The 24,372-nt window shown below is 37.6% G+C and overlaps 1 protein-coding gene across 1 annotated transcript in view; it reads right to left on the reverse strand.

The window, feature by feature from the left end:
• Positions 1 to 10,434: 10,434 nt before the first annotated feature.
• Positions 10,435 to 24,372, reverse strand: part of LOC127639498 (von Willebrand factor D and EGF domain-containing protein-like) — a 75,110-nt gene continuing 61,172 nt past the window's right edge. The window contains exons 21-32 of the mRNA XM_052121554.1: positions 23,649 to 23,816; positions 20,641 to 21,483; positions 19,576 to 19,671; positions 18,693 to 18,788; positions 18,293 to 18,388; positions 18,080 to 18,175; positions 15,201 to 15,296; positions 14,551 to 14,646; positions 14,273 to 14,365; positions 12,742 to 12,837; positions 11,761 to 11,858; positions 10,435 to 10,637 (exon numbers count right to left, since the gene is read on the reverse strand). Coding sequence (XP_051977514.1) covers positions 10,617 to 10,637; positions 11,761 to 11,858; positions 12,742 to 12,837; positions 14,273 to 14,365; positions 14,551 to 14,646; positions 15,201 to 15,296; positions 18,080 to 18,175; positions 18,293 to 18,388; positions 18,693 to 18,788; positions 19,576 to 19,671; positions 20,641 to 21,483; positions 23,649 to 23,816 — 1,895 coding nt within the window. The 3' untranslated portion in view covers positions 10,435 to 10,616. The remainder of the gene's footprint in view (positions 10,638 to 11,760; positions 11,859 to 12,741; positions 12,838 to 14,272; positions 14,366 to 14,550; positions 14,647 to 15,200; positions 15,297 to 18,079; positions 18,176 to 18,292; positions 18,389 to 18,692; positions 18,789 to 19,575; positions 19,672 to 20,640; positions 21,484 to 23,648; positions 23,817 to 24,372) is intronic.

Below are 24,372 nucleotides of genomic sequence, written 5' to 3' on the forward strand. Positions count from 1 at the left end.
AAAGGCTGGACAGGTGGAGTCCCAAAGAAGGGGACGTTCAAAGATATATAAATAAGTGTGTACACAAACATGCGTATAAGAGTTTGGGTGTTTATTACGCCTCTGAACTGTTATATTGGGCAAGAGGTAGGATTAGTTGGTCCTCAGGGCGCAGGTCAGCAGGATGTTTAGGTGGTATTGAAGAGATCTGACCTACTTTTTCTGAGATGACACCCTGTTTTGTCACTTCACTCTGCAGAGTCCCTGTAGCTCAACTGGTAGGCATTTGTAATGCCAAGGTCATGGGTTCATTTACAAGGGAAAACACAGATGCTAATCACATATACATGTAATATAGCACTATAAGTTGCTTTGGATAAAAGCATTTGCCAAATGCATAAATGTAAATGGTTAATTTGATCCCTCCCTGCTGAAACTGTTCAGCCTCAGATCTCTCAGTGAGCACATTTGCATGCACAGCAATACACTGATAAGTATAAATATTCAGCTTTTTAAAAAAGACGACATTGTAAGACACCCACATTTACATAAGTTTTGAAATCACCAAATTATTTCCGCTTTGACATCAAAACGTAAACATGCTTGCGCACATCGGATAAGCAGGTAAGAACACCAGTAAATGTGAAATTGGGGTAATGGGCAAAAATATACATGGGCTGATTGTTTTTTGCTTAACGTTTTTATAACCTTATGCCAATAAAGGAAAGCCGTTTAAGGCCTTTACAAGACCTTAAATGTTGTCGGCCTGTAAAGCGTAATCGGTGTAAGATCGTACATGTAAATGCTCTCATTGACAAAATGTTCTTTATGGCCTACATATTTACTATATATTAGATAATAGTTTAAAACAGTTTTTAAGTGCACCTGAAGCAAAACCACAGGTTTCTGTAGTAATTTAATGCTGTATATTCATCTGTAAAACTATTCTCTAAACTGACCCAGAACTAAATTTAGCTCAGAAAAATATACAGACAGAGACTGTTGCCATTGCCTGTAAAATATATGGGCTGTGGGCAGTCCAGGTCCATGAGAGTCACAGTTGTGATTTTACTACCCATAGAGGGCAGTGTTTCAAATCCATCAGGATGTAATACAGAACACCTGTTCCACATGCTGACAATGACCATAAAGCCTTGTTCCATCATAATAAATGTCGAAATCAGGCTTTGTGCTGACTATGCTGGAAGTTACGCTTTGCATGAAGTTTCGAAATCCAAAGCATCAACACCTCAACAGCCATTTAAGTGAACCTGAAATGATTCTTTTGAAGGTTAGTGAGCATTATGCTGAAACTCAGTGGGATAGCATTGCCTTCTATACTTGTCTTGAATTCCCTATCTGACTGAAAAGGTGTGAGAGGCCCGTGCATTGACATTTGACTCCAAACGGCCTGTATTCAATCACAGGGTATTATTCAGTTAATACCTCTATTAACTTTTGGCGGGTTCCTTTGTGTGAATTAGCCCCACCCACAAAACCTCATTGGTCTAAAACCCTGTGCCACAAAACTGCATTTCAAACATCAGATATATTCTGACTGGCTGTGAATGTGTCGCATTGCGCAACATCTTGAATTTAAAAGTGAATAGACAAATTACCTGGTAACAAGGACACTGTGAAAGATGGCCTACATGACATCTTAGAACTGGGAGCAGCTGTGTTAATAATCATGTTTAAAACGTACAAAAACAAGTTATTGATTTTGGTTCGAGACCAGTAGTTTAACTGAGTTGTGGTAAGCTATTTATATTTGGTTCTTTTGAGATATAATTTTACATATAAAATATGTACTTCACTCCTACATTATTGCTCAGTTTCTGTGTACTTGCAAAGCAAGTTTGTAGAACCTTTTCCTTTACTAACCGCTAGATGGCAGTAAAAGACCAGTGGCGAGTTTCTTTGCGGTTTCTGCGTCTAGTATGGTGGCCCAGGGTGCAAAACACAACAAAATTAGCAAAGCGAATAAAAGTTGAAAATGGGGGAAAGCACAATTAATTAAAGCCACAACACAACGGAAATAAACCACACACACAAAACATTACGTGTTATTCTGTTAATGTTGTTGTGCAACTTTTTTTCTATTGTGTTTTGGGTTCATTTCATTTAGCTGTGTTTTGTTTTCAACTTGAGTTTGCTTTGCTAATTTTATTGTGTTGTGCACCTCTGGCCCACCGTAGTCTACCCATACATCACCCAGATGTCTATTTCATGTGTGTTTTTACATTTGGAAGACTCATTTTAAAAGTTGTTTGCTCATCTGCAATATGTCGATGGGACGTTTCTTCTCTGATGTCAATAAGACATTCAGCAGATGTCTTAAAGACATTTATGATGTAGAATGTTTGTAAATATGATCTTTTTAAGATGTTTAGCAGATGTTTCTTAGATTGAGATGCTTTCCAGGTGAAAAGAACTAAAACACACTCCATGTTCCTGCATGCTATCTGGGCTAGGGTTCAACAACTGACAAGAATATAAAGGAACCAAACGACCAGGCTCGTCTTCACATTTAAATCCTTCAGCATATATATATATAATATCTCACTACCTATGCACTTTATTAGCTCCTCCAGTACGTCTACTTATCCATGCAATTATCAGCCAATAGTGTGGCAGCAGTGTTATGTATAAAATCATGCAGATCTGGGTCAGGAACTTCAGTTCATTTTCACATCAACCATCAGAATGGGGAACAATATGTGATCTCTATGTCTTTTCTAACTGATTGGAATTGTTTTTTTTTGTACAGCGGATGATCAAAAATCTGAAAGATCCAATAGACTTACATTGATGGAATGTTCAGACATGCCGATGGAATGTTCAGACATGCCGATGGAATGCTCATATACTCAAAGTCCAGTTTAAATGTTAACAAATAGACAAAACGCATTTGATCCTGGGAGGTTATTTCCAGTCATGCCAGTGCCAGTCCCTGTCTACTTGATACATCATGATAAAAAACACAATTTTCCCAGCTTGTATAGCTATTGAGCATGCACGTTCTGGAGTTGATTGACAGGTGATGTATCTAAAAGGTGATTGGCTCAAAGCTTGTTGGATGAGTATTCCAATTTCTCCCATTCATTTTAATAGAAGTGGCCCATCTCTGCTAAATAGTCTCTGCTCTCTATCTATCTGACAATTTGTGATTTATCTAATTGACGTTAAGTCTGACTAGCTTGCAACCTAGCTGGCAGTTAGTCTTACTGTAATGTCTGTATATCCAGCCATCCTTAAATTTCTAAAACTAGTTTAAACTTTCAGACAAATCTTTATCTTGACAAAGAGAACCAATTTCTAATATTTCAATGTGGTATTGCACTTTGAAATGTCAAATTGGTGTGCAGGGTTCCCACACCTTTTAACCAATACGTTTCTTTGACTTTTCCACTCGTTCATGATTTTCAGAGTTTTAAAATAATTTTGTATAAATTGCTCTCACAAAGAGCTAATGGCATATTTTTTTTTAGCTAATGGCATATTTTAGAGCTGATTATAACTAGAAAAAACATGTAATAAATTATACATTTTTATGACTTTTACAGGCACTGAATTTTGATTTCCCTGATATTTTCCTTGGCTGTGGAAACTTTATGCATGGCACAAATTAGGTCTGTCTACACACAATTTAATCCTGAACTGACACGGATGTGCTTCAAGACTGACTTTGAAGGTTGAATGTATGTTTGTCCAAATTACCAGTAGTTCCCCACAAATTAACACTACATTTAGGCCTAAGTAACTCTTTTGCATTAAACCCCTTCACACCTAAATTAAAATACTCCTATTCCCTTGCATTAATGTGTGCAAACTAACAGTACAGGCGCTGAATCCTTGTTGAGCCACCCCTGGCCCAAACAGACGCTCCGATGGGTTTGCTGTTTATACTCACAGTATCACCTCTAATCTTTAAGAGTGCCTGTCACGATGCAAAACAAAGATATGCTATTATAATCCCTGCAGACAGTTTGGCTGGCACTTAAATGTGCAGGTGAAAGCTTGTGGTAAGTTATGGAAGTCAAGCTGCATTTGCTCATAGCTTTTTTCCTCGATAACTGTCCTCACCGAAACAAGCAGACCACGAAACAATACACATATTTTCATTGAATGCTTTCACGGCTCCGTTCCAAGTTTAGAAATGATTATGACAATATGTCATAGCTTACGTTTCGGTTGAGGGACAGAGAGTGCCAATTAGCATTTTAAAGGCCTAATTTCCTGTAGAGCAAGATTTTAAAGCTCTATATGCACACACACCCTTTTTAAGCACCTGTTTTAAAACATTGTTGGAAAAGTGCATGATTGGATTCTGAAATTAGAGCCCTCTCGAAGCCCCAATGAAAACTACCACTCTGACAGATTTGTTGCTCGAGGTTTGTAGTGCTCTAACATACCGGTTACTACTCACAAAAGAGCCCTGTCCACCTACACATGGATTCACACTCTTTAAAACACATTTATTCTTTGATACCCTGCCATAAAACAATCCTAGTCTACTGCTGTGTTTCCCAACCCTTTTTGTGTTATATACACCCTCAGTAAATACCCCTTCATTAAAGCGGAAATGTTCCTTTTGCTTAATATTACACTAGAAATAATTTGAACTATGAAATTACATTTATGCATTTGGCAGATGCTTTTATCCAAAGCAACTTACAGTGCCCTTATTACAGGGACAATCCCCCCCTGGAGCAACCTGGAGTTAAGTGCCTTGCTCAAAGACACAATGATGGTGGCTGTGGGGCTCAAACCAGCATCCTTCTGATTAGCAGTTATGTGCTTAGACCACTACACCACCACCACTCCAACCACTGTGAAAAACAGACTCACTAAGTAGCTTCCTTTCAAACGTAAGAAGTTTTATATATGCTGCTTTAGTGGATGTGCCTTCAACTTTGGAAAATTTGATGTCCCAGGGGTAAAGTTTTTTTATTAAATCAGATTTTAACTTGTTTCTTTCTGTTATATGAAGGCCACATTTAAACGGACTAGGGCCTTCAATTATTTTAGGTTCTTTTCATGTACAGATTTTACTTAGCCTTGACCCAGACCTAGACTTTCTGTATTAAACTATGAAATCCATTATAAAAATACAAATTATAACATACTTAAAACAATATAATATAAAATGAGTGTAACCATTTAAATATTTTAAATCTCTCTATATATTCTTTTAAATTATGACATATATATTGTTATAAGTGTATTGACAAAACTTGGATAGTACTGTTTTCTTACCCTTAAAAATAGGTGTCGTTTAGAAACAACTATTGTTTTTAATTAAAAACTTTGACAGCTCTCATAATTTTATTTTAAGTCATTATTTCTGTTTGACTAGTTTAACAAGACAATGTTGAAATTCTTGCCAGGAACCTATACGTGTAACCCTGGTTGGAAATGACTGGTCTACTGTACCAAAGCGCCAAGAGATAATTAAGCAGAACAAAATATCAGAGAGAAAAAGAGAGAGCACATAAGAAGATAAGCAATGCTGCAGATGATGTTCCAGCCCAGAGGAGATGACGCACTTCATTCTTTCATTTCAGTTGGACAACTTTTATAAGAGTCTCTCCAGTGCCATTGATGGCCATTAAAGCCAACTTATTGGAGCCCAGGGTGAGGGTCATGGAGACCTCTCAAAAAAGGAGTTCCCAGAGAGGATCTCTACAATGGAAAAAAGAAAATGCAATGCAGTTCTGGACCACTTTCCTCAATGTACCTACATTGGTGGGGGTTGGGGGAACATTGATGGGTTTCTGGGAGATCTGATCTGTGACTAGAAAATGTTTTCTCTCTATCACCTGCACGGTGGCCTTTAGAGACTGTATGGACTATAGACTTTCTGTTTTATCAGTAGATATGTGGAGTTCACACAGTCTCTCATATGATGTATTCACCTTGCCATGATACTAACATAATCTCCACTCCATAAGAATCTCCACTCGGTTGGGCCGTCCAGAATAAGCAAGCTAATGTACAGCGTTCCTCCTACTCACTTGTAAACAGCGCTATTCCACTGCTGACAAGAAGCATGATTTAGAGTTAACAAGATATCAATCAAATATGGCTTCTATAAGCTAAACATTAATTTTGTACTGAGTAGATAGCATTAACTGGACAATCCCCATCAGGGCTAATTATAACACTTGGGGTGAGGATCACAGCTTGACAAAATGATGTTAGAAAGCTGTCATCATCCTCCTCCTCACCAGTTACCACATCTCAATGTGATAATGACAACACTGATGAATGTACAAATGCAAATATGTGCTTCCTCTCTGGCCTTGGGCTGCACATGCTTAAGAGACATATCTGATTTTCAAAGCAATAAGGCTTGAGATGCAGTGTGTCACAGTGGATCTGCCGAGTTTAAGCGGTTTTCTTTGGTATGAAGCAACAAAGAGTGAAGCCCTCTTTCTGAGAGTCGGAACCATACGATTTATAAATGGACGTACACCAAACCAATTTTATAATCTCTTCGATGCCTGGTTTTTATATATATGTATATATATATATATGTATATATTTTATATACTGTATTAACATTATAATGAACTATAAAATGATGCGTGTGATGTATGCATATGACTGATTAATCTCAAATTGGATACATACCCAGGGGAGAAATACAACATTAAAGACCTTCTAAGATGTGACTGTAAATTCCGTACTCAAGGTCACTTTTTAATTAGTTTTGTATTCAAGTTCCACTGAAAGACTGTCAGCAATCTGTGGAAAGTTAATTGATTAAAAAAAAATAAAAAATAAAAATACAGTTAAGATTTGGTTTTGGGTTAGGATAGCACAATAGCTGATTTGGAGATATACCTGTTCAAATCATCTACAGCAATGGTGTCCAAACTAAGGCCGACTACTCTGATGCGGCCCACGAGAGGTTTTAGAAATAGACAGAACAGATTTTGGCCCACTATTGAGAAATTGTATGAACAATTTCTCAATATAGCCACATTTCACAGTGCTTCATCTCCACAAGTGCATTCTCTTTTATTGCAACCAAAAGAGTTCATGAGTTTGGAGTAAATGGATGAAGCGACCCAAAAAGAATGATGCATTTGTGAAAAGATTGCTATCAGGTTAGATACTTTGCTCATGTATTTGTTCTTGATAAAATGTCACGATACCACCACCATGCGACCGAGTAGAGCTATCGTTGTGCAGCGCGAGCGGCGCGCCGCACAGAGTTTGAACGAGCACACATTCTTAAAGCGTCCTTTGTAGCGCTGGGAAGTTTAATTGCTGTGATTTGGTTCATTCTGATGTCTCATTGAAACATTAAACATGATTCACAGACTTCCCACCGCCATTTGAGAGTTCGGACATAGGAGAGAGCGCGAGACGAGAAACTCGCACATCTCTCCCTGTACTGCGCGCACTCAGGTTGCACTTGAGCATCAACAAAATTAATCATTTTAATTATAATATAGAATTACTATTATAATAATAAATAAAAAATAGAAACCAGGATTTTTTTACATTCACATTTTGAACATTAGGACATTTATTTATTTATTTTTTGTCATTTTTGGGGGCATTCTTGCCCTGAGGTCTCTTTAGTGTCCTAAGTTTTTACAACTGTGACCTTAATTGCCTACCGTCTGTAAACTGTTAGTGTCTTAATGACCGTTCCACACGTGCATGTTCATTAATTGTTTATGGATCATTGAACAAGCATGAAAAACATTGTTTAAACCCTTTACAATAAAGATCTGAAAAGTTCTATGGATTTTTACAAAATGTTTATTTTGTCCTGAAAAAGGGACGTTCCTTTTTTTTTTTGCTGAGTTTATATCAGGGTTTCCAGCCATCTGTGTGGATATTCATGTATGAGACAAAGAGACTTTGCCTCATACAGAAGAGCACAAGAGACAGTTATGATCCATAGTTTAGCTCCAAAACCTCTAAGATCAGAGGAAAAGAACAGACTTTGTGCATATGTTGCTTTTTCTTTTGAAAGATATGTAACTGGCACATGCTCAAATGAATATTTGATCACACACACGCACGCACGCGCGCGCACACGCACACACACACACACACACCACACCGACTGTAATTCACTGAGGTTGATGGAGTCTAAAGCTTTAAGATTAATATCCAGATTTCCAATAATACCCTTGTTAGTATTCCCACTCTGTGGAAGTTTCACACCACCTGTGGAGGTAAGTTACAACCTGAGTCTGACAGTGAGATGATGAAACTCTTTGTCATGCCGTCTTAGCGGGTGGAACTAGACAAGGAGCTACGCCTCCCTGTGGAACGCACTCGCACACACGGGTGGACGCATTTTTAAGTTGCTTAAAGTTGTGAACTTGTTGCATTATCTAAAAGTGCAGAAATATTTGATGTCTATAACTTTTTTTAGTTTAAAGCGTTGTCAGAAATTCCAGTCTGACTCTTCTTAATACTGCTTTAAGTTGAAGGGTCGGATTTCTGGAAGCTCTGCAAAAGGACAGACAGACTTTAAACGTGTGAAATATGAAATAAATTAAAAATTGACCATTCAATTCAAATTAAATAATAATGCATAAAATATTATACACTGTATACACCACAAAACAAACAGAAAACTCAAAACCAATAAATTAAAACTCAGATTAGCTTCCTTGTAAACCTTTTAAACAAAGAGTTGTTTACTGTCCTCTGCATTGAACAACAGTGAGTCATTTAATATAAACTGTCCTTATCTCTTTATTTTGCTTACCTCAGGTAATCGTATACAACAGCTGGATTATTAGCTATGCATGAGCGCAACTATCTGGCTGACTCGTAAATAGCCGCCATCAATGTCTGTTAATTAGCTCAGATGCTTGTTTGTGTTGTCACCGAGATGTCTGTTTATATGTGCCAACTGACCGGCCACACAGCTTGCTGCACAAAGCGTGACATAAACAGCATGTTTACGTGATTTTTTTTTATTTTTAGCATTCCAGTCACAATAAAGGGGACGTCCTCGGAGAAATAAAGTGCAGCAGAGTTTCAAGTCATGCAGTTAGAGGAAGGATGGAACAGAATACTAAATTGCCTTGGCTTGGATTGAATAACAAGAGAAATTGTATTTTGGCCGTTCAACTAATTTCTAAGACCAATGGCATCGCCAAATGGAATTGCATGGCAAAATAAATATCTTTATCGAGCTGTAACTGCAGTTTGAATTGAATATGATGAGTTAAAAAGAGAATGTACCACAAGGTAATGACAAAAGCAATGCATCTACTATGTTGTGTTCGCTGGATGCAATCAAATAAAACCATGCAATGCCTGACTAGTAGCTATAGTCCAATTCCCGGTTCTTTTAATTAATCATTCTAAATGACTCGTTTGAACTGGTTCTTTGAAAGAATGATTCCAAATGGCTCTTATGAACCAATTGTCTTGAAATGAACCAAGAGTTGTTTTGTTTACCTAAGGTTTGCAAAGCTTATTTACACACATGAGCTGTTGATTTAGTGTGATTAATTACATGAAAAATAATACTAGTGGTCGACAGGTACATTGCTGAGATTTATCGGCCAATACATTTTCTTTTTTTTCCTCCCAATTTGGAATGTCCAATTCCCAATTTGCTCTAAGTCCTCATGGTGGCGTAGTGACTCGCCTTGATCCAGGTGGCAGAGGATGAATCTCAGTTGCCTCCGCATCTGAGAACGTCAACCCGCGCATCTAATCACGAGGCTTGTTGACCGCGTTACCACAGAGACATAGCTCACGTGGAGGCCCACGCCATCCACCACGGCATCTACGCACAACTCACCACGCGCCCCACCAAGAGCGAACCGCATTATAGCAACCACGAGGAGGTTACCCCGTGTGACTCTACCCTCCCTAGCAACCGGGCCAATTTTGGTTGCTTAGGAGACCTGTTTCGAACTTGCGAACTCCTTTACCACTGAGCTACCCAGGCCCCCTGGCCGATTGATTTCTTAAGACCATGAGGGTGCAGAGAATTGCTTACTTGCATGTGAAGGAGCATCTGAGACATGTGAATGACCAATAACAGTTAGTTTTGTTATGTACCATCGTGTAATACACTGTCTCATTTAAATGGGTCTGCATATCAGAGCAATGGCACGTTAAAGTGCTCGCCTGTTTCCTTCTCCATCTCTCTCCTCAACAGTTCCCTGTATCTCTTAACTTTCTTGTCTAATGATAAAAAGGCAAATATCCATAAAACTTCTATCATATCCTGTCTACAAATATGCGGATATCCCGTTTAAACAGATGTAATTCAGGAACCTCACAAAAATCCAATGTTTTCTTCCTGTCCAGTCAAGCGGTAGATTTGGCTTGAACATTGTACATATCCAGGCCTAAAAGTTTTCTGACACTGATTCTGTAGGAAACACTGAAAAAATTAATAAAATGCCTCAGTTTTGTAAAATACACAACCATTTATTTTGTTTTGTATTGTTCTCACAAATATAGCAGTAGAGTTTGAAAGTAAATATAAAACATTATATTATACCCTAAGCATAAATTAATATCTTCAGATATGATATTTACAAATTGCAACCGATATTGTAACCCTTTCAGGTTAATAAGTAGTGAAATGTGGGCCCAGTGTCCTCAGTGCACTATTGACACCTCATGTCAGTTCCTCATCCACTCTGGACAGGAAGCTGTAAAATAATACAGAACATGTTGTATTTTATTCAAGAGTGAGCCCATTTTATTCCAAAAATACAAATATAATTTACCCATACCTCATATTGTTCCAAACCCGATTTACATTAGTAGTACATATACTGGATATTGATTACACCGTCTAAACAAATAGATCCGATTTCAGAATTGGGGTGATTCTCACGAAACTTGTAAAGAAAATGTCCTAATCCTTTTTTACTCTTAAATAAATTGTTTTACATATAGAAAATGAAGCAAATTTTAGAACCATTAGGATCTTTTTACATTGTGACGTTATCAAAGACAGTTATGCACATTTTACCCCACAATTCTAATCACTGAAACGTGGATATATATTAAATTATAAAGTAATCATACATCATGTTAGTACTTTCTCAGTACTGCCTTTCATTTTTGCTGATATTAATAATTTTTTTTTTGCATCTTTTCAATGTAATACAGTAAAAATGACTGTTACGGTAATGAGAATCATCATTGCAAACATTGAGACAATTAAAACGTCAATAAAAATTACGGTAATGACAAATGGGGAAAAATATCACAATGTGAAAAATCTTAATGGACATAATTGTAGGCTTCATTTTCTTTTTGCTAAATATAATTTCATATTTTTTATATATTGATTTTGGGTTGAATATGACCAATAATTATTATTATTTTTATGAAAGGTTTGTAAGAATCACCCACAGGGTTGTCTGTAAGCATCCTCTGGTCAATCCAAAAGGTCTGCAAGTATATAGCACCTTTTTAACCTTAACGGTATTCAAAGCGCTTTACACTGCGTCACATTCACACACATATGACGGCAGAGCTGCCATGCAAGGCGCTAGCCTGCCATTGGAGCAAGTTGGGGTTCAGTGTCTTGCTCAAGGACACTTCGGCATGTGGAGTCGTGTGGGCCGGGAATCAAACCACCAACCCTTTTCACATTGCACATGTTCATAATATTGGTGCATAATTATAATCATGCAGAATGCTACATTTTATACTTTTGAACATCTGTGGTTACATTTTACAAGGGTATTTTGGAATCACTTGCACGACTTCTTGTTATGATAAGTGTATTCAGAAAACAATGTCTAGGTGGTTCTTCCCTACCTTTCTAGAGCACAGTGTGCCCGTGTATCCAGCTCGACAAGCGCACACGTTGGGTCTGACACACCGACTTCCATACAAACACCTCTGTTCACAGATTGCTGGAAAACATTTTGCCACTCTTATCAAATACATACTGTCAATTATGCTACAGAAGAAGCCATTTACCCACTTGCACAATATCAAGCTCAGAATCTAGGTTTTTAGTTAATAGATTTATAACATTATATAAATATTAATTATATTTTCCATTCCCAGAGTCAGAGAAGCAAAGATCAGGAAATGACGGCATATGCAATGAATCTGACAAGCACACCTTTTCAGTTTCAAGTTGTTTTAAAAATCTTGACCTCGGCTGTTGCTCTCAGATATCTTTTTCATCTGCATCCAATCAAATATGGTGCCTTTTAGAAGTACGTTTACATGCAATCGACTTGATTTCAGTCTGACTAAAAAAATAATTTGCCTTTATAAAACGTCATGTAAACGCCTTTGTCCGACTGAATTCATACTAACTGAACTTTGGTGTAGTCATCCAGCATGTAAACACGTTAATCGGTGTCGCACAATGTGTGTTTAACCCAGTGTATTTGTCATTCTTTCTTCAAATATTACATTATCAATGTTGTTCGACTTTAACGGTGTATGTAAACGAATGGAATAACTGTTGGAATTATTCCTTTAATAACACAGGTCTAGCTAAAGGAAAAGCCATTTAAAACTCATCCCAAACCCCTTCCCCATGAGAGCATCAGCCAATCCACTTTACTGTCATACAGCAGTAAACCAAATTCTTGCTCTCCGTTCAAACATGAAATATCTCTGCTGTTTATCACAAAAGCTTATCACCAACAACTGCATGGTGAGATGCAATTTAGATTGTTTTACTGAGCAAAAGAAAGAGTGCTTTAGAGGTTTGAGGTTAGCCACAGTGTGGTTGTGGTGAAGGATTACATTTCCGTTGTTTGGATGGGAATTGCTTACGTTTTTGGCACAGAGTTCCCTTCCAGCCGGAGCTGCAGTGGCAGGTGCTCGGCCCCACACATTCACCTCCATTTAAACACTTCTGCAGGCACACAGCTGGAAAATAGAAAATGGAGAAAATAGTCAAATGTGTGTTTTTTTACATACCGCAGAAGTGTAACTGTTTCGATTTTAAAATTCTCCTAGTCCTATTCCAGCTTTATATGTAAAGACTATAAGTAAGTGATTCTTAGGTTGATTTCATAGAACTGTAAACACTGTGGTGCTATAAAAAGACCTCTTTGTTTTGAGCACCCTGGCTAAACCGACACAACACTGACTCAGCCAATGGCGTTAGTTGGGGTCGGGGTTTGTTTGGTCATTGGCAGATGGTGGAGTATTCAGCTTTAAAAGCAACTTACCGTATTTTCCAGAAATAAAGTCACACCTGATCCTAAAATAATAATAGTTTAAAATAAACATTTAATTAATATAATGATTATAATATAAATAATAAATATTAATCCAAATAATTAGTTTATTTAATAATATTAAAAGTATTAAAAATAATGATATATTATTAAATATAATGGAATTAAATAAACAGTAAAAAAAAATTATAATACAATAAATGATTATTATAAAATAATAAAATTAATACTAATATTTCATAATTCCTGCAGACAGTGGAGTATTCAGGAAAGCTGTTTGAAAGCAATATTTATACATACATTTATACATAAATAACACAGTGCAACTTTAAAAGCAAATTACCGTATTTCCCGGAAATAAAGTCGCACCTGATTATAAGTCTCACCTGGTGAAAATCGCATTGTTTAGAAAAAAAAAAACACAGCCACATTGATAACCAGCCGGTATTAGGACCCAGGAGTCACGACAAGTCACTCCATAAACATTATCTAAAGATCTACGTATTTTATCTCCTTGTATTTGGGCTTATTTAGGGCTCGGGAGCATCTGCTTCAAGTAATCGTGTGTAACAATTTTGTATTTTGTTTATGTTTCATGAAAAACAAATAACAAACTGAATGTTTTTACTAGGCGTGTGAGGAAACGTAATTTTGTGGAGATGTGAGGAAATGAGGTTGACAGTGGTTTTAGAGTAATTCTGTTTGTTAGGGCAATAATGTTATGGGGAACAAAGTATTTCAACTGGTTGCATAAAATAATTTGTACAAGCAAACAAATCTGAATAGGCTGCTTAAAAACGCTAATACTATCGCTATGAAGTTTTCATCTGTTTGGGTGTAAGAATATGTGTATTACCTACACATTATAGCGATATAAGCACAAAGCACATAAGTGCTTTGACTATAAGTCGTAGGACTTTTCAGTTGATGGGTAAAAAAATGTGACTTATGTTCCACTTATGTTGAAGTTACGGAACAAAATTATATGACCCTGCATCACTATAACTGATGGCTCACATGTGTAAACTATAGAATTTTTCACACTTGTACATCAGCGATCATATAGGTAACTTAAGGGGCTTTTCCCATGATCCCATGAATTGCATCGGGTTTACACTTACGTTCATCACATCGCTTTCCCCTCCATCCTGATGCACAGTCGCACACATCTGGTCCAACACATCTTCCATTCATGCAGACTGGCTCACACACACCTATGGTGAATTATTATTAATAATAATAATCCATATCATATGCATATTGTAAAAATAATGCAAATACATTGTTGAAATTAATATTTGACTTTATAACCATTTAAAGACATTACCAGGAGTCCTTCAATGTCATTCTAATTGGAATTTTCATGCAAGTGAGGAAGATAATGATGAGGAGGACTTACTTTTCTCACAGCGTGGGCCAGAATATCCATCCGTACATGAGCAGATGTTGTTACGCACACAATAACCTCCGTTTTTGCAGGGTGGGCTGCACACAGCTTTGAAAAAAAATCGAGACAGAGAGAAGTAAAGAGAAGTAAATAAGACGTCAAGCGTTTGATAAATGAAGATCACACTTCTGCTCTTGGAACAGATGATGGATACATCAAACTGCTGCGAGGTGAAATCTACAACAGCAAACCTGACATAAGTGTGAAAACATACTCTAAAAGCTCTTACATTTCACCCAACCTTGGAGGAACCCAGACATTATAGTCATTGCCCATTATCAAAAACATCTTTACCAGGAGATTGTTTCAAACCATTACGTGAATCATTCCTCACCACACGAAGCTTCTATAGAAGAATCAATACATACACATCAAACGCCCTTGGCCTCTGATTCTGGGGTTACAACATGTTCGAAAGACATCAATAAAAATCAAATGGTGTTGTAGGTCTGTACCACTTTATCGTTTCAAAGTTCAGAAATGTCAGCAATAATTTCTAGACATGTTTCACCCTAAAGCTCTTACGAAATACAGTCCTGAATTCTCAAGAAATCACAAGGTCTTGCATCATGAAAAGTCAAATCAAAAAGAAATGCTGTTACCGTTTTGACACTGAGCCCCATAGAAACCATGCTGGCAGGTGCAGGAATTTGGATGTACACAGGTCCCACCGTTGAGACACACTGGGTCGCAAAGAGCTGGATATAGATGCATTAATCAAATAAAGCATATGCAATGAAACATTTTCAATAAAGTCAAGCAGTTAAATGCAGTCAGCCAAAATGTTTTGGGATTAAATTTCACAGCTGCTGTAGGGCAGGAGTTTGTATCTAGAGAGTTTGTGAAATCACAATGCACTGTTGTACACATGACAAGCAATTAATTAGGTGTTATATACCAGTAGGCAATCTAAGAGAACATAAACTGGACTGCTACAAATCAAATTGTGAATATAATGGCTATTGTTTCCAAGTACTTTTACAAATCATTTGAAAAATGGTTCATTAAAAGTGTAATTTTGCAGTCATGGTTACAGTTAGGGCAGGGCAAAAATATTGATTTTCCAAATTAATCAAGATTTATTTCTTTGAAAAATCTTATGATCTTTCATTAAAAAAAATAAAAAATAAAAAATCTAACCTTTAATTGAAGTTAAACAATTGAAACAGGGAAAATATCTCATTATTAAATAAATATTTTTCTCAAAATGCATTGGCCATAATTATTGGCACCCTTTTATTCAAAACTTTTGCAACCTTCCTTTGCCAAGATAACAGATCTGAGTCAGAACCTTGATTTTGTGGTCAGTAAACCATTTTTGTGTTGATTTTGATGTTTGTTTTGGATCATTGTCCAGCTGGGAGATACATTCTAAGCTTTCTGGCAGAGGCAGTCAGGTTCTGATTTTTTATCTGTTGGTATAAGATAGAGTCCATGATACCATGTATCCGAACACGATTTCCTGGACCTCTGGCAGAAAAACAGCCCATTAAAGATCCAGCTCCACATTTAACCATGGGCACTGGGGACTACTTAATCTCTGTGTGTGCCAAACACATCTCTGGTGTTTGCTGCCAAAAAACTCTTTTTTTTTTAATCTGACAATAGAACCCAGTCGCATTTGAAGTTCCAGTAGTGTCTGGCAAACTGAAGACGCTTGAGTTAGTTGTTTAATGAGAGCAGAGGCTTTTTTTTCTTGAAACCCTCCCAAACAACTTGTGGTGATGTAGGTGATGTCTGATATTTTTGGGGGACTTTCTGACCTCAAGACCCAACTAAATTCTGCAATTCTCCAGCTGTGATCCTTGGAGATTATTTGGCTACTTGGACCATCCTCCTCAATAGGAGTCAACATAGACATAAGTCCTTTTCCAGGCTGATTCTTAAGATCTCCAGTTTATTGGAACATGTTAATTATTGCCTCAATGGTGGAAATGGGTGTTGTCATTGCTTTGGCTATTTTCTTATACCCAATTCCCATTTTGTGAACCTTTTGTTGCACATCAGAACAATATTCTTTAGTGTAACCCACTGTGATTGAGGATTAAGGGAACTTTACCTGTGTGATACCTCATATTGATACCCCTGTGAAACAGGAAGTCATGGCTAAACAATTTCATGTTCCTAGTTACCCAGGTGCACACATTTGTTTTTAAAATATGAATGGAAAAATACTTCAGATATATTTGTACTCATAAGAATTTCTAGGGGTGCCGATAATTGTAACCAACATGTTTTGGAGAAAAATATTTATTCAATAATGAAATATTTCCCCTCTTTCAATTGTTTTACTTCAATTAAAGGTTAGGTTTTTAATGAAAGATCAAATGGATAAACAATGCAGATTTTTTTTAACAAGGGTGCCAATATGTTATAAATAACAGTTTGAGTGAAAGGTAGTTGTGTAGGTGTTTTGTTTCCACCACCTCTGAAATCCCAATTTAACCCCTGCAAATAACGATTCCTGAAATCCCACAATTGATATTTTACTTCGATTGAAAAGTTTATATACGTTTTGGTTGTGGTAATTATTATATCTTTTAAATAAACAGCAATTGAACTGCATAGCTTGGGCCCTGTTGTTAATTATTTACTTAATATTTTAAGTTAGAAGGTTATTATTTGTATTATTAAAACCATTAGCTGAGAGAGATTTTCTTTCACATGTGAGCAAATTGGACATAATAACTGAAATACACCCAAATTATTCAGAATAGAATTTACTCATATCAAAATGAAGAGCGTTTGAATCCAAATAAAATAAAATCGTGAAAACTGTATCAATGCCCAGTCCTAGTCACAATGACAAAAAAATAAATAAAAATAAATTCCAGGTAGGGGTGGCCGATATATTGAAGATTTTGCTGACAATATAAAATGAAGCATTGTTGTGAATATCGCTATGATTTCAATGCACTTTTTATTTGGTTATTTAGTTTCCTTAAGAGAATGCAAGATTAGATTTGTTTCGTAATTCCTCCTTGTCTCTTGACTTATGAATACGAGAGTTTCCATCCAACTATTTTTACACAAATTTGTAATTTTCGCAAAATGGAAATGATATGCGTATAAACTCTAAAAATTCACATAAAAGTGTATATGCTATTCATAGGGTGGACTTTAAAAAAATTTTTTTTTAGAGTTTCTCATAAGTCAAAATGTGCATAGAAAGGTGATAGAAATTTTATTCGCAAAACTATGACATGTTTTGACCTTTTGTGCATGTGTTTCTGCTCCTCACAAAGCAATTCTTCGAACATAGCCATAGTCACTCTTGATCATAGTAATTGATCTGCACAGGTGGACGAGAGGAAGTTATCAGGCTGGAATAATAGCTGGTGTTTTCTCAGAGCCGACAGGAAGGAAAGAAAAATAAAGAGGCTCTACATCAGCTAAATGCCACCAGGAAACAGCACATACAGATATGATGGATTAAGTAAGAAGAGATTGGTCCCAGTGGGAGCCAACCACACACACTCACTTGTCTCACATGATGCTCCCGTCCACCCCACCAGACATTCGCACTCATCTGGCGATGCGCACTTCCCTCCGTTTTGACAGTGACGGTTGCACACCACTGTGTAAATCAAACCAAAATACATGCAATACCTGCTGTGACCACTGGGGGCATAAGAGCTTACGTTTCATATTTATAAGCACAAAACCCAGGAGAACGTGATTTATCGAGACTCACTGGTTTCACATCTGGGCCCTACAAAGCCATAGGGACATGAGCAGGTGTCTCGACCCACGCAGGTGCCTCCATGCAGGCAGGGCGAACTGCAGAGAGCTGCGGGAATATTCATACGACCAAATGCACACAAAATACAGTCATATTTCAGGCAAAGCAAATAGATAATGTGTAACTCATGAAGTCTGTACAGCTTATTTTGTATGGTTGCTTCTTTAAGGAAAGGGCAAAGAGCACAGATTAGCAATATTGTAACAAACAACGCATAAATGTACATACAAAACATTGCTGAATGTATATAAAAAATGAGCATTAGAGTGAAGAGGGATAATACAATGGAATATTCTAAATATATGTTATCATATATTTATAGCAGCATCATAACACAAGGACACGTTCTTACCGCTTTCACAGGTCTCTCCATGGTAACCTGACTTGCATTCACATACATCTGGAGCTACACAATTCCCTCCATTCAGGCAGGGAGGATTGCAGATAGCTGTGAAGATCAAAAATGTCCTTATTATATAGCAGTTTACAAATTTGTATTATGTTTGTATCTACGGCTGTAATAATCATAAATACTTTATTTCAAATGCACACATATAGGGTCTGTTACAAAACTTAATGAGCGTCCTCCGGAGGCAGCATTTTAAGGCATCATATGCACGCTCCCGACGTGAAGTCTGTTCTAAAAAGCAGATATCTTAATTATGCAATCTTGTGACATTAAGATATTTCGTTTTGGCCAAATTATAAGGTTGCGTCATATGTATCCATCCCCGGGCAGGTGATCCCAGAATAAAAGGTGATGAGCTTGACGGAAAGATAAATCCAACATGGTGGACGATGCGAGATAAATTTAGAAAACAATATACTTATAATACTTTCAATACAAAAAGTGTTGACAAATAACAGTTTATTATGTAACAAAACCGACTATTTTACTGACAATGTGTGTTGTGTGTATTTAGGCTCATTAGAGGATTGCGTTGTTTCTCTTGCATCACCTGTATTGATGATCTTTGATTGAAATCAGTTGCGAGTCGAGTGTCTTGTGCACTGCTCGTGAGGAGCGCTATATGAATGATGCATGGAGCTGCCGCCCATGTAGAGTGTACCAACTCGCTCTCTTATGAGGCATCATTTCAGTTAGGAATATATGTATTTATGTGTATATATATATATATATATATATGTATGTGTGTGTGTGTGTGTGTGTGTGTGTGAATATACATATCTGTGTGTGTATTACAATGCTAAACATTGATTTGCGTGCATGTGACCTGTTTCACAGTTGGGGCCACTGAATCCTATCTTGCAACGGCACGTGTTCAGGGCCGCACACTCCATGTTTTTACCGCAGGAGTATCTGCAGACAGCTGAGGGCACAAACGGCACACAATCAATAATAACACATGTTCAGATATGTAAATGCATCTTGGGGCACAGTAACAGTATATACAGTAAGTGACAGAATATAAAGATTTTGTATGTACCTATTTTAAACGTGTACCTTTCACTTTAAATTAATGCAATTGGTTGTTAAAGTGCAGGAGTCTTATATTTTTACATAAATTCCATGCTCGTGTTTCAAAATTCACCCAAAGATCTTCCTTCGAGCATTCTCACAAATATAGACCTGACCTGTTGTGTAACTTTCACCACATAAACTTCCTGATGGAAATATATAACTTTTTAGAGCTTTGTGCAGAACACCTTTGAATATTTTGAACATATTCACATTGTATTCATAACTTGAAAACAATCCCTGACAATATCCATGAATTCATAAGTAATATTGTATTGAGTGAACATTGCAATCTGAATTCCGACATAATAATAAAATATCATGGGATTATGATGGCAAACATATTTCTAGTGATCTTCCGCCCACTGCTAATTTTCTTAGGTTCTCAAAACCAGGGGCCAGAACTCAAGGTATGCATTTATTCCTTGTGCCTAGAGCATGCTGTGGGAATGAATTTATTGTTTACCCCAGTTACTGTCAGTTGTCAGTCCAAAACTCAACATAGTGAATACTTTACTCTAGTATTAGCCTCACATGTCTTGTCTATGGACCGCCAACAGTCCATTCATCGACTGTCTAGGCCTATTGAACACCAAACTTGCGGACACTATGGGAAGATGGGCAATTTCAATTTGATTGTACAGCTTTTATGCAATTTATAGCAGTAGGGTTGCATCAGTCTGAAAATGATGTTAGATTTTATGAAGGTATGAGGCTGACACTATGAGCAATTTTGAAGAAGAAATAATAACTGGATTTGACAAAGTTTGTCTTGTACTTTCAGAACCAGACTTTTGCACAAAATTAGCTCTAATATTACCTCTGCATATTCGCCCATTTCCAGTGTACCCCAAAGGGCAGCTTCCACATCTAAGTTGTCTGTCCCCAGCAAGCTCACAGTGTACTCCTGGGAAGCAAGGGACATCTGCACAGGTGAAACTTCTCTCCTCTAACAGTACTACATTTCTGCTTTTGCTTTGGAGTCTACCATTCTGGAGAGTTGGATGGTGGTCCAGGGATTGGGTGTAGCTTCTTTCACCATGGAAGGTGAAGCTCTCCTGTGGTAGTGGTTGTGTCTCGTACATGTCTTGCTTTCCAGGTCCTAGACTTCCATCTGCTGAGAACTCTGACTCCGAGAAGGAGAAAGAGAGAGAGGTCAAGGCTGCTGTTAAGGGTCGCTGGGTGTCTGGAGGTGTCCAAGGTCGAGCCTGGGATATTGTAATGGGACTGGGTTTCTCTAAAGACTGTCTCAATGTCTCAGCATAACTCAAAGTGTGAGGTAAAGTTACTTTAGGTGTCACTCTGGGCGTGATGCCCGCAAATCCACTTGCTGAGACTTTAAATGAAGGGCTTCGCTCCTCTGGACTCGGAAGAATGTTCAGTTGATTACGAGAGTTAGAGTAGAGTCGATCCCTGCTGCTGGTTGAGGCAGGAGTGTGTCCCACCGGCAGAGCAAACTCAGTTTTCTCTGTGGCAGGTGGAAATGTTGGCGGGAGAGGGGCATGAGTGGTGGCCTGCTTATGTGGAGTCCTCCCCGGTGAGAAAAGGCGTCTCTGAGGCACCCTGAAGGGAAGGGTTGGGAGGTGCAGATGGGGCGCTCCGTGGGAGGCATGGGGCAGGTTGTTCTTGGCTTGGGTCAGTAGCGGTGACTGGTATCGGGGTGCTAGATAGAGGACACACAAAATGGAAAACTATTTGTCAAGCTTATAAACTGTAAATACCTTCAGTCTTCCTTTTAGTTTACCTTGTGCCTTAGCCACGCCAAGGCACTGGGAGGCTTATTAGCAACCAAAAAACAGGACACAAAAAATAAGGAACTGACTGACAGTTTTATCTACAGTTAGGATTTGTCGATATTCTCTGGAGATCTTGAATAGACCTTTGAAGATTTTACACACTGTGACCTCCAGTAGTGCGGATATGATGTACTGGCTAAACTGTTAGCTTAAAACAGGCTGATGATGCTGATATGTTTACTCATAAACAAAATATAGTGGGAAATAATTTTGTAAAACCAGCTGTGGTTGCTCGCCAAGATTTATTCTGTTCTCCTTCTACATGAGAGGAACAAAGATGCAACAAACAGAATACCCAAAAATGCAAAACACATTCTTACAAAAGAGAGAGTTAGCTTGCAAAATGAAGCTGTTTCTTTTGTAGTTCCCACTGTGGCTTCTCATGGATTCGCTTCTGGTAAAGGCACTATGTTGAATGACTCCAACAGCGGACCATTCACAGAGAAAAATGCATTAATAGTCATTACCCACTCTGCAGGCTTTCACCGTCATGGTGTGATACTGCATCCTCGCAAAACAAATTCAAAGGATTTCTCAAGTAAAGGAACAGATTAAGAAGTTAAATAACAACATTACACATTTTCAAAGGGAAAATGCAACATACTGTACTCTGGGGATTAGAAGGGATAAGATGCAGTCTGGTAATGTTTGCTTTTCCAAACATATAAAGGCATCAAAGATCATTAGAAATCCCTGTTAAAAACAAAGTTTAAACCAGCTGGTTTGCTGGTTTAAGCTGGTCCTCCAGCCTGGTAAAGCTGGTTAGATATTCTCTCAGGCTGACCAGCTAACAAGTGCCAAAGCCCCTTTCAAACCTACCAACTGGACCAGGTTTACTAAGACTTGGACACCAGCTAAGACCAGCAAACCAGCTTAAGCAGTTTTTTTTTTCAATAGGGCTAAAACATGATGGCTAAGTTAATTCTAGCTGGTCATGTGCCCAAAACCCCTCAAAATCCAACAAACCAGACCAGACTGGGAGACCAGCTAAGACCAGCAAACAAAGACCAGCCTAAGAATTCATTATTTTCCAGCAGGGCTTAAATATGCCCACACCATTCCTTCTCTAACTCCTTAGTCTCCTTCCGTTCCCTCTTCCTGTTAGCCAAACACACATCGTGGGTCAGCAGCCATTGCTCCTCGGTGTGTGCATGACTGAGCATTAGACGTTTCCAGGTCTCACTTATCTACCGTATCAAAGCACCTGTCTCGATTCGAGGATTATGATAGCTTTGTTTCATGTTCGTTATGTTTTTCTCCAATTACTGGAGCTCTCCACTTTCGTTAGATGAAACAAAGAGGATTAATAAAGTATTTTTGAAGAAACCAGCAACAGACACATTTCAGACTAAGTTGAAAGGGAAATTAAGTCTTCGTGTTGATGCAACATCATTGAAAGTTAATTTGTAATGGAGCTGTTAGCCTTTTGCAAAGTTTGACCTGGAGAGAACATAATTATAAAGCAAAACTTTGCCTATTCAAAGTATTTAAAGATGCTGTTAGCTTTTTTTTATTATTATTTTGAATATCACAAATAAAATGTCCTGAAATAGATGTCCTGACAAATCCCAGAGGCTCTGTACACAGCACAAACCAGCACAAAGAGTCAGGGGAATGGCCTTACCTTTTTTCAGACAATAAAATAAGTGATTGCTCTCTGCCTTTTATGTGTTCAAGTTTGCTGACATGCATTTGGATGGCTGTGTTTTGGAGAGAGGGTGTTGGGATGGGGTCTCACCTAAAAACTCTAATAGTTCACCTAAAAATGTTGTTTTCTTGTGACTTACTTTCTTCCGTGTATCACAAAAGGGATATGGTTAGACTGTCACCATTCACTTTCATTTAATATTTTTTCCCATAAAAAAAAGTGAATGGTGACTTATGCTAACATTCTGCCTAGCACCTCCTTTTTGAGTGAACTATCCTTTAAGTAATGTAAACTGTCCTAAATGTTGATGAATCTACAACAATGTTTGAAATTTATATTGCAAAAAGTTCTTAAATTAGAGAAAGTTATAATATTTGCACTTACAGGCATTTTTTGATTGTTTCGTGCAGGTGCGTCCATTGCCATGGTAACCTGGAGGACATCGCCTGCAGACATAGCCAGTGTAGGGAGGCCGAAGGTCAATACACTGAACGCCCGGAAAACATGGCCTACTGGCACACTTGGCTGTCATATTTAATGCATTGCGATAACCTGCATAATAGAGAAATATAACATGAAAAGAAAGGTTTATTTTAAGGTTTGTCAGCATTTTTCCTAATTTCAGCTGAAAGGAATAGTTCAATAAAATATGACATTCTTTAAACATTTATTCACCCTCGTGTCATTCTAAACCTGTATGCTTTTCTTTCTTCCATAGGACACATAAGGAGATGTTAAGATGAAATGTCCACACCTTTCTATACAATTAAAGTGAATGGGGATGGCCCCAAAAGCCCCGAAAATTACATAAAATTAGTCCATACAACTTGTGCACTATATTCCACGTTACACTTTCATATACTGAATATTAGTCTTTTGAAGCCAGGCAATAGCTTTGTTTTGTGGATTTAACCAACATTTTGCTGAAATGTTTTCCTTCCATTGTAACTCTCAAATTTTATTCCCACTTCTGCATGATCAAATTTAGCTTATTGAAGTCAGCTATGACACATTCGAGAACCATACAGTTGGATGCTTACAGTTTATTAAAACTTTGACTGTAACTTTAAATATGAATAATGTACAGCAACAAATCTTCCCTACACTC

The sequence above is a fragment of the Xyrauchen texanus genome, chromosome 48 (assembly GCF_025860055.1).
Source record: "Xyrauchen texanus isolate HMW12.3.18 chromosome 48, RBS_HiC_50CHRs, whole genome shotgun sequence".
Classification (NCBI taxonomy): domain Eukaryota; kingdom Metazoa; phylum Chordata; class Actinopteri; order Cypriniformes; family Catostomidae; genus Xyrauchen; species Xyrauchen texanus.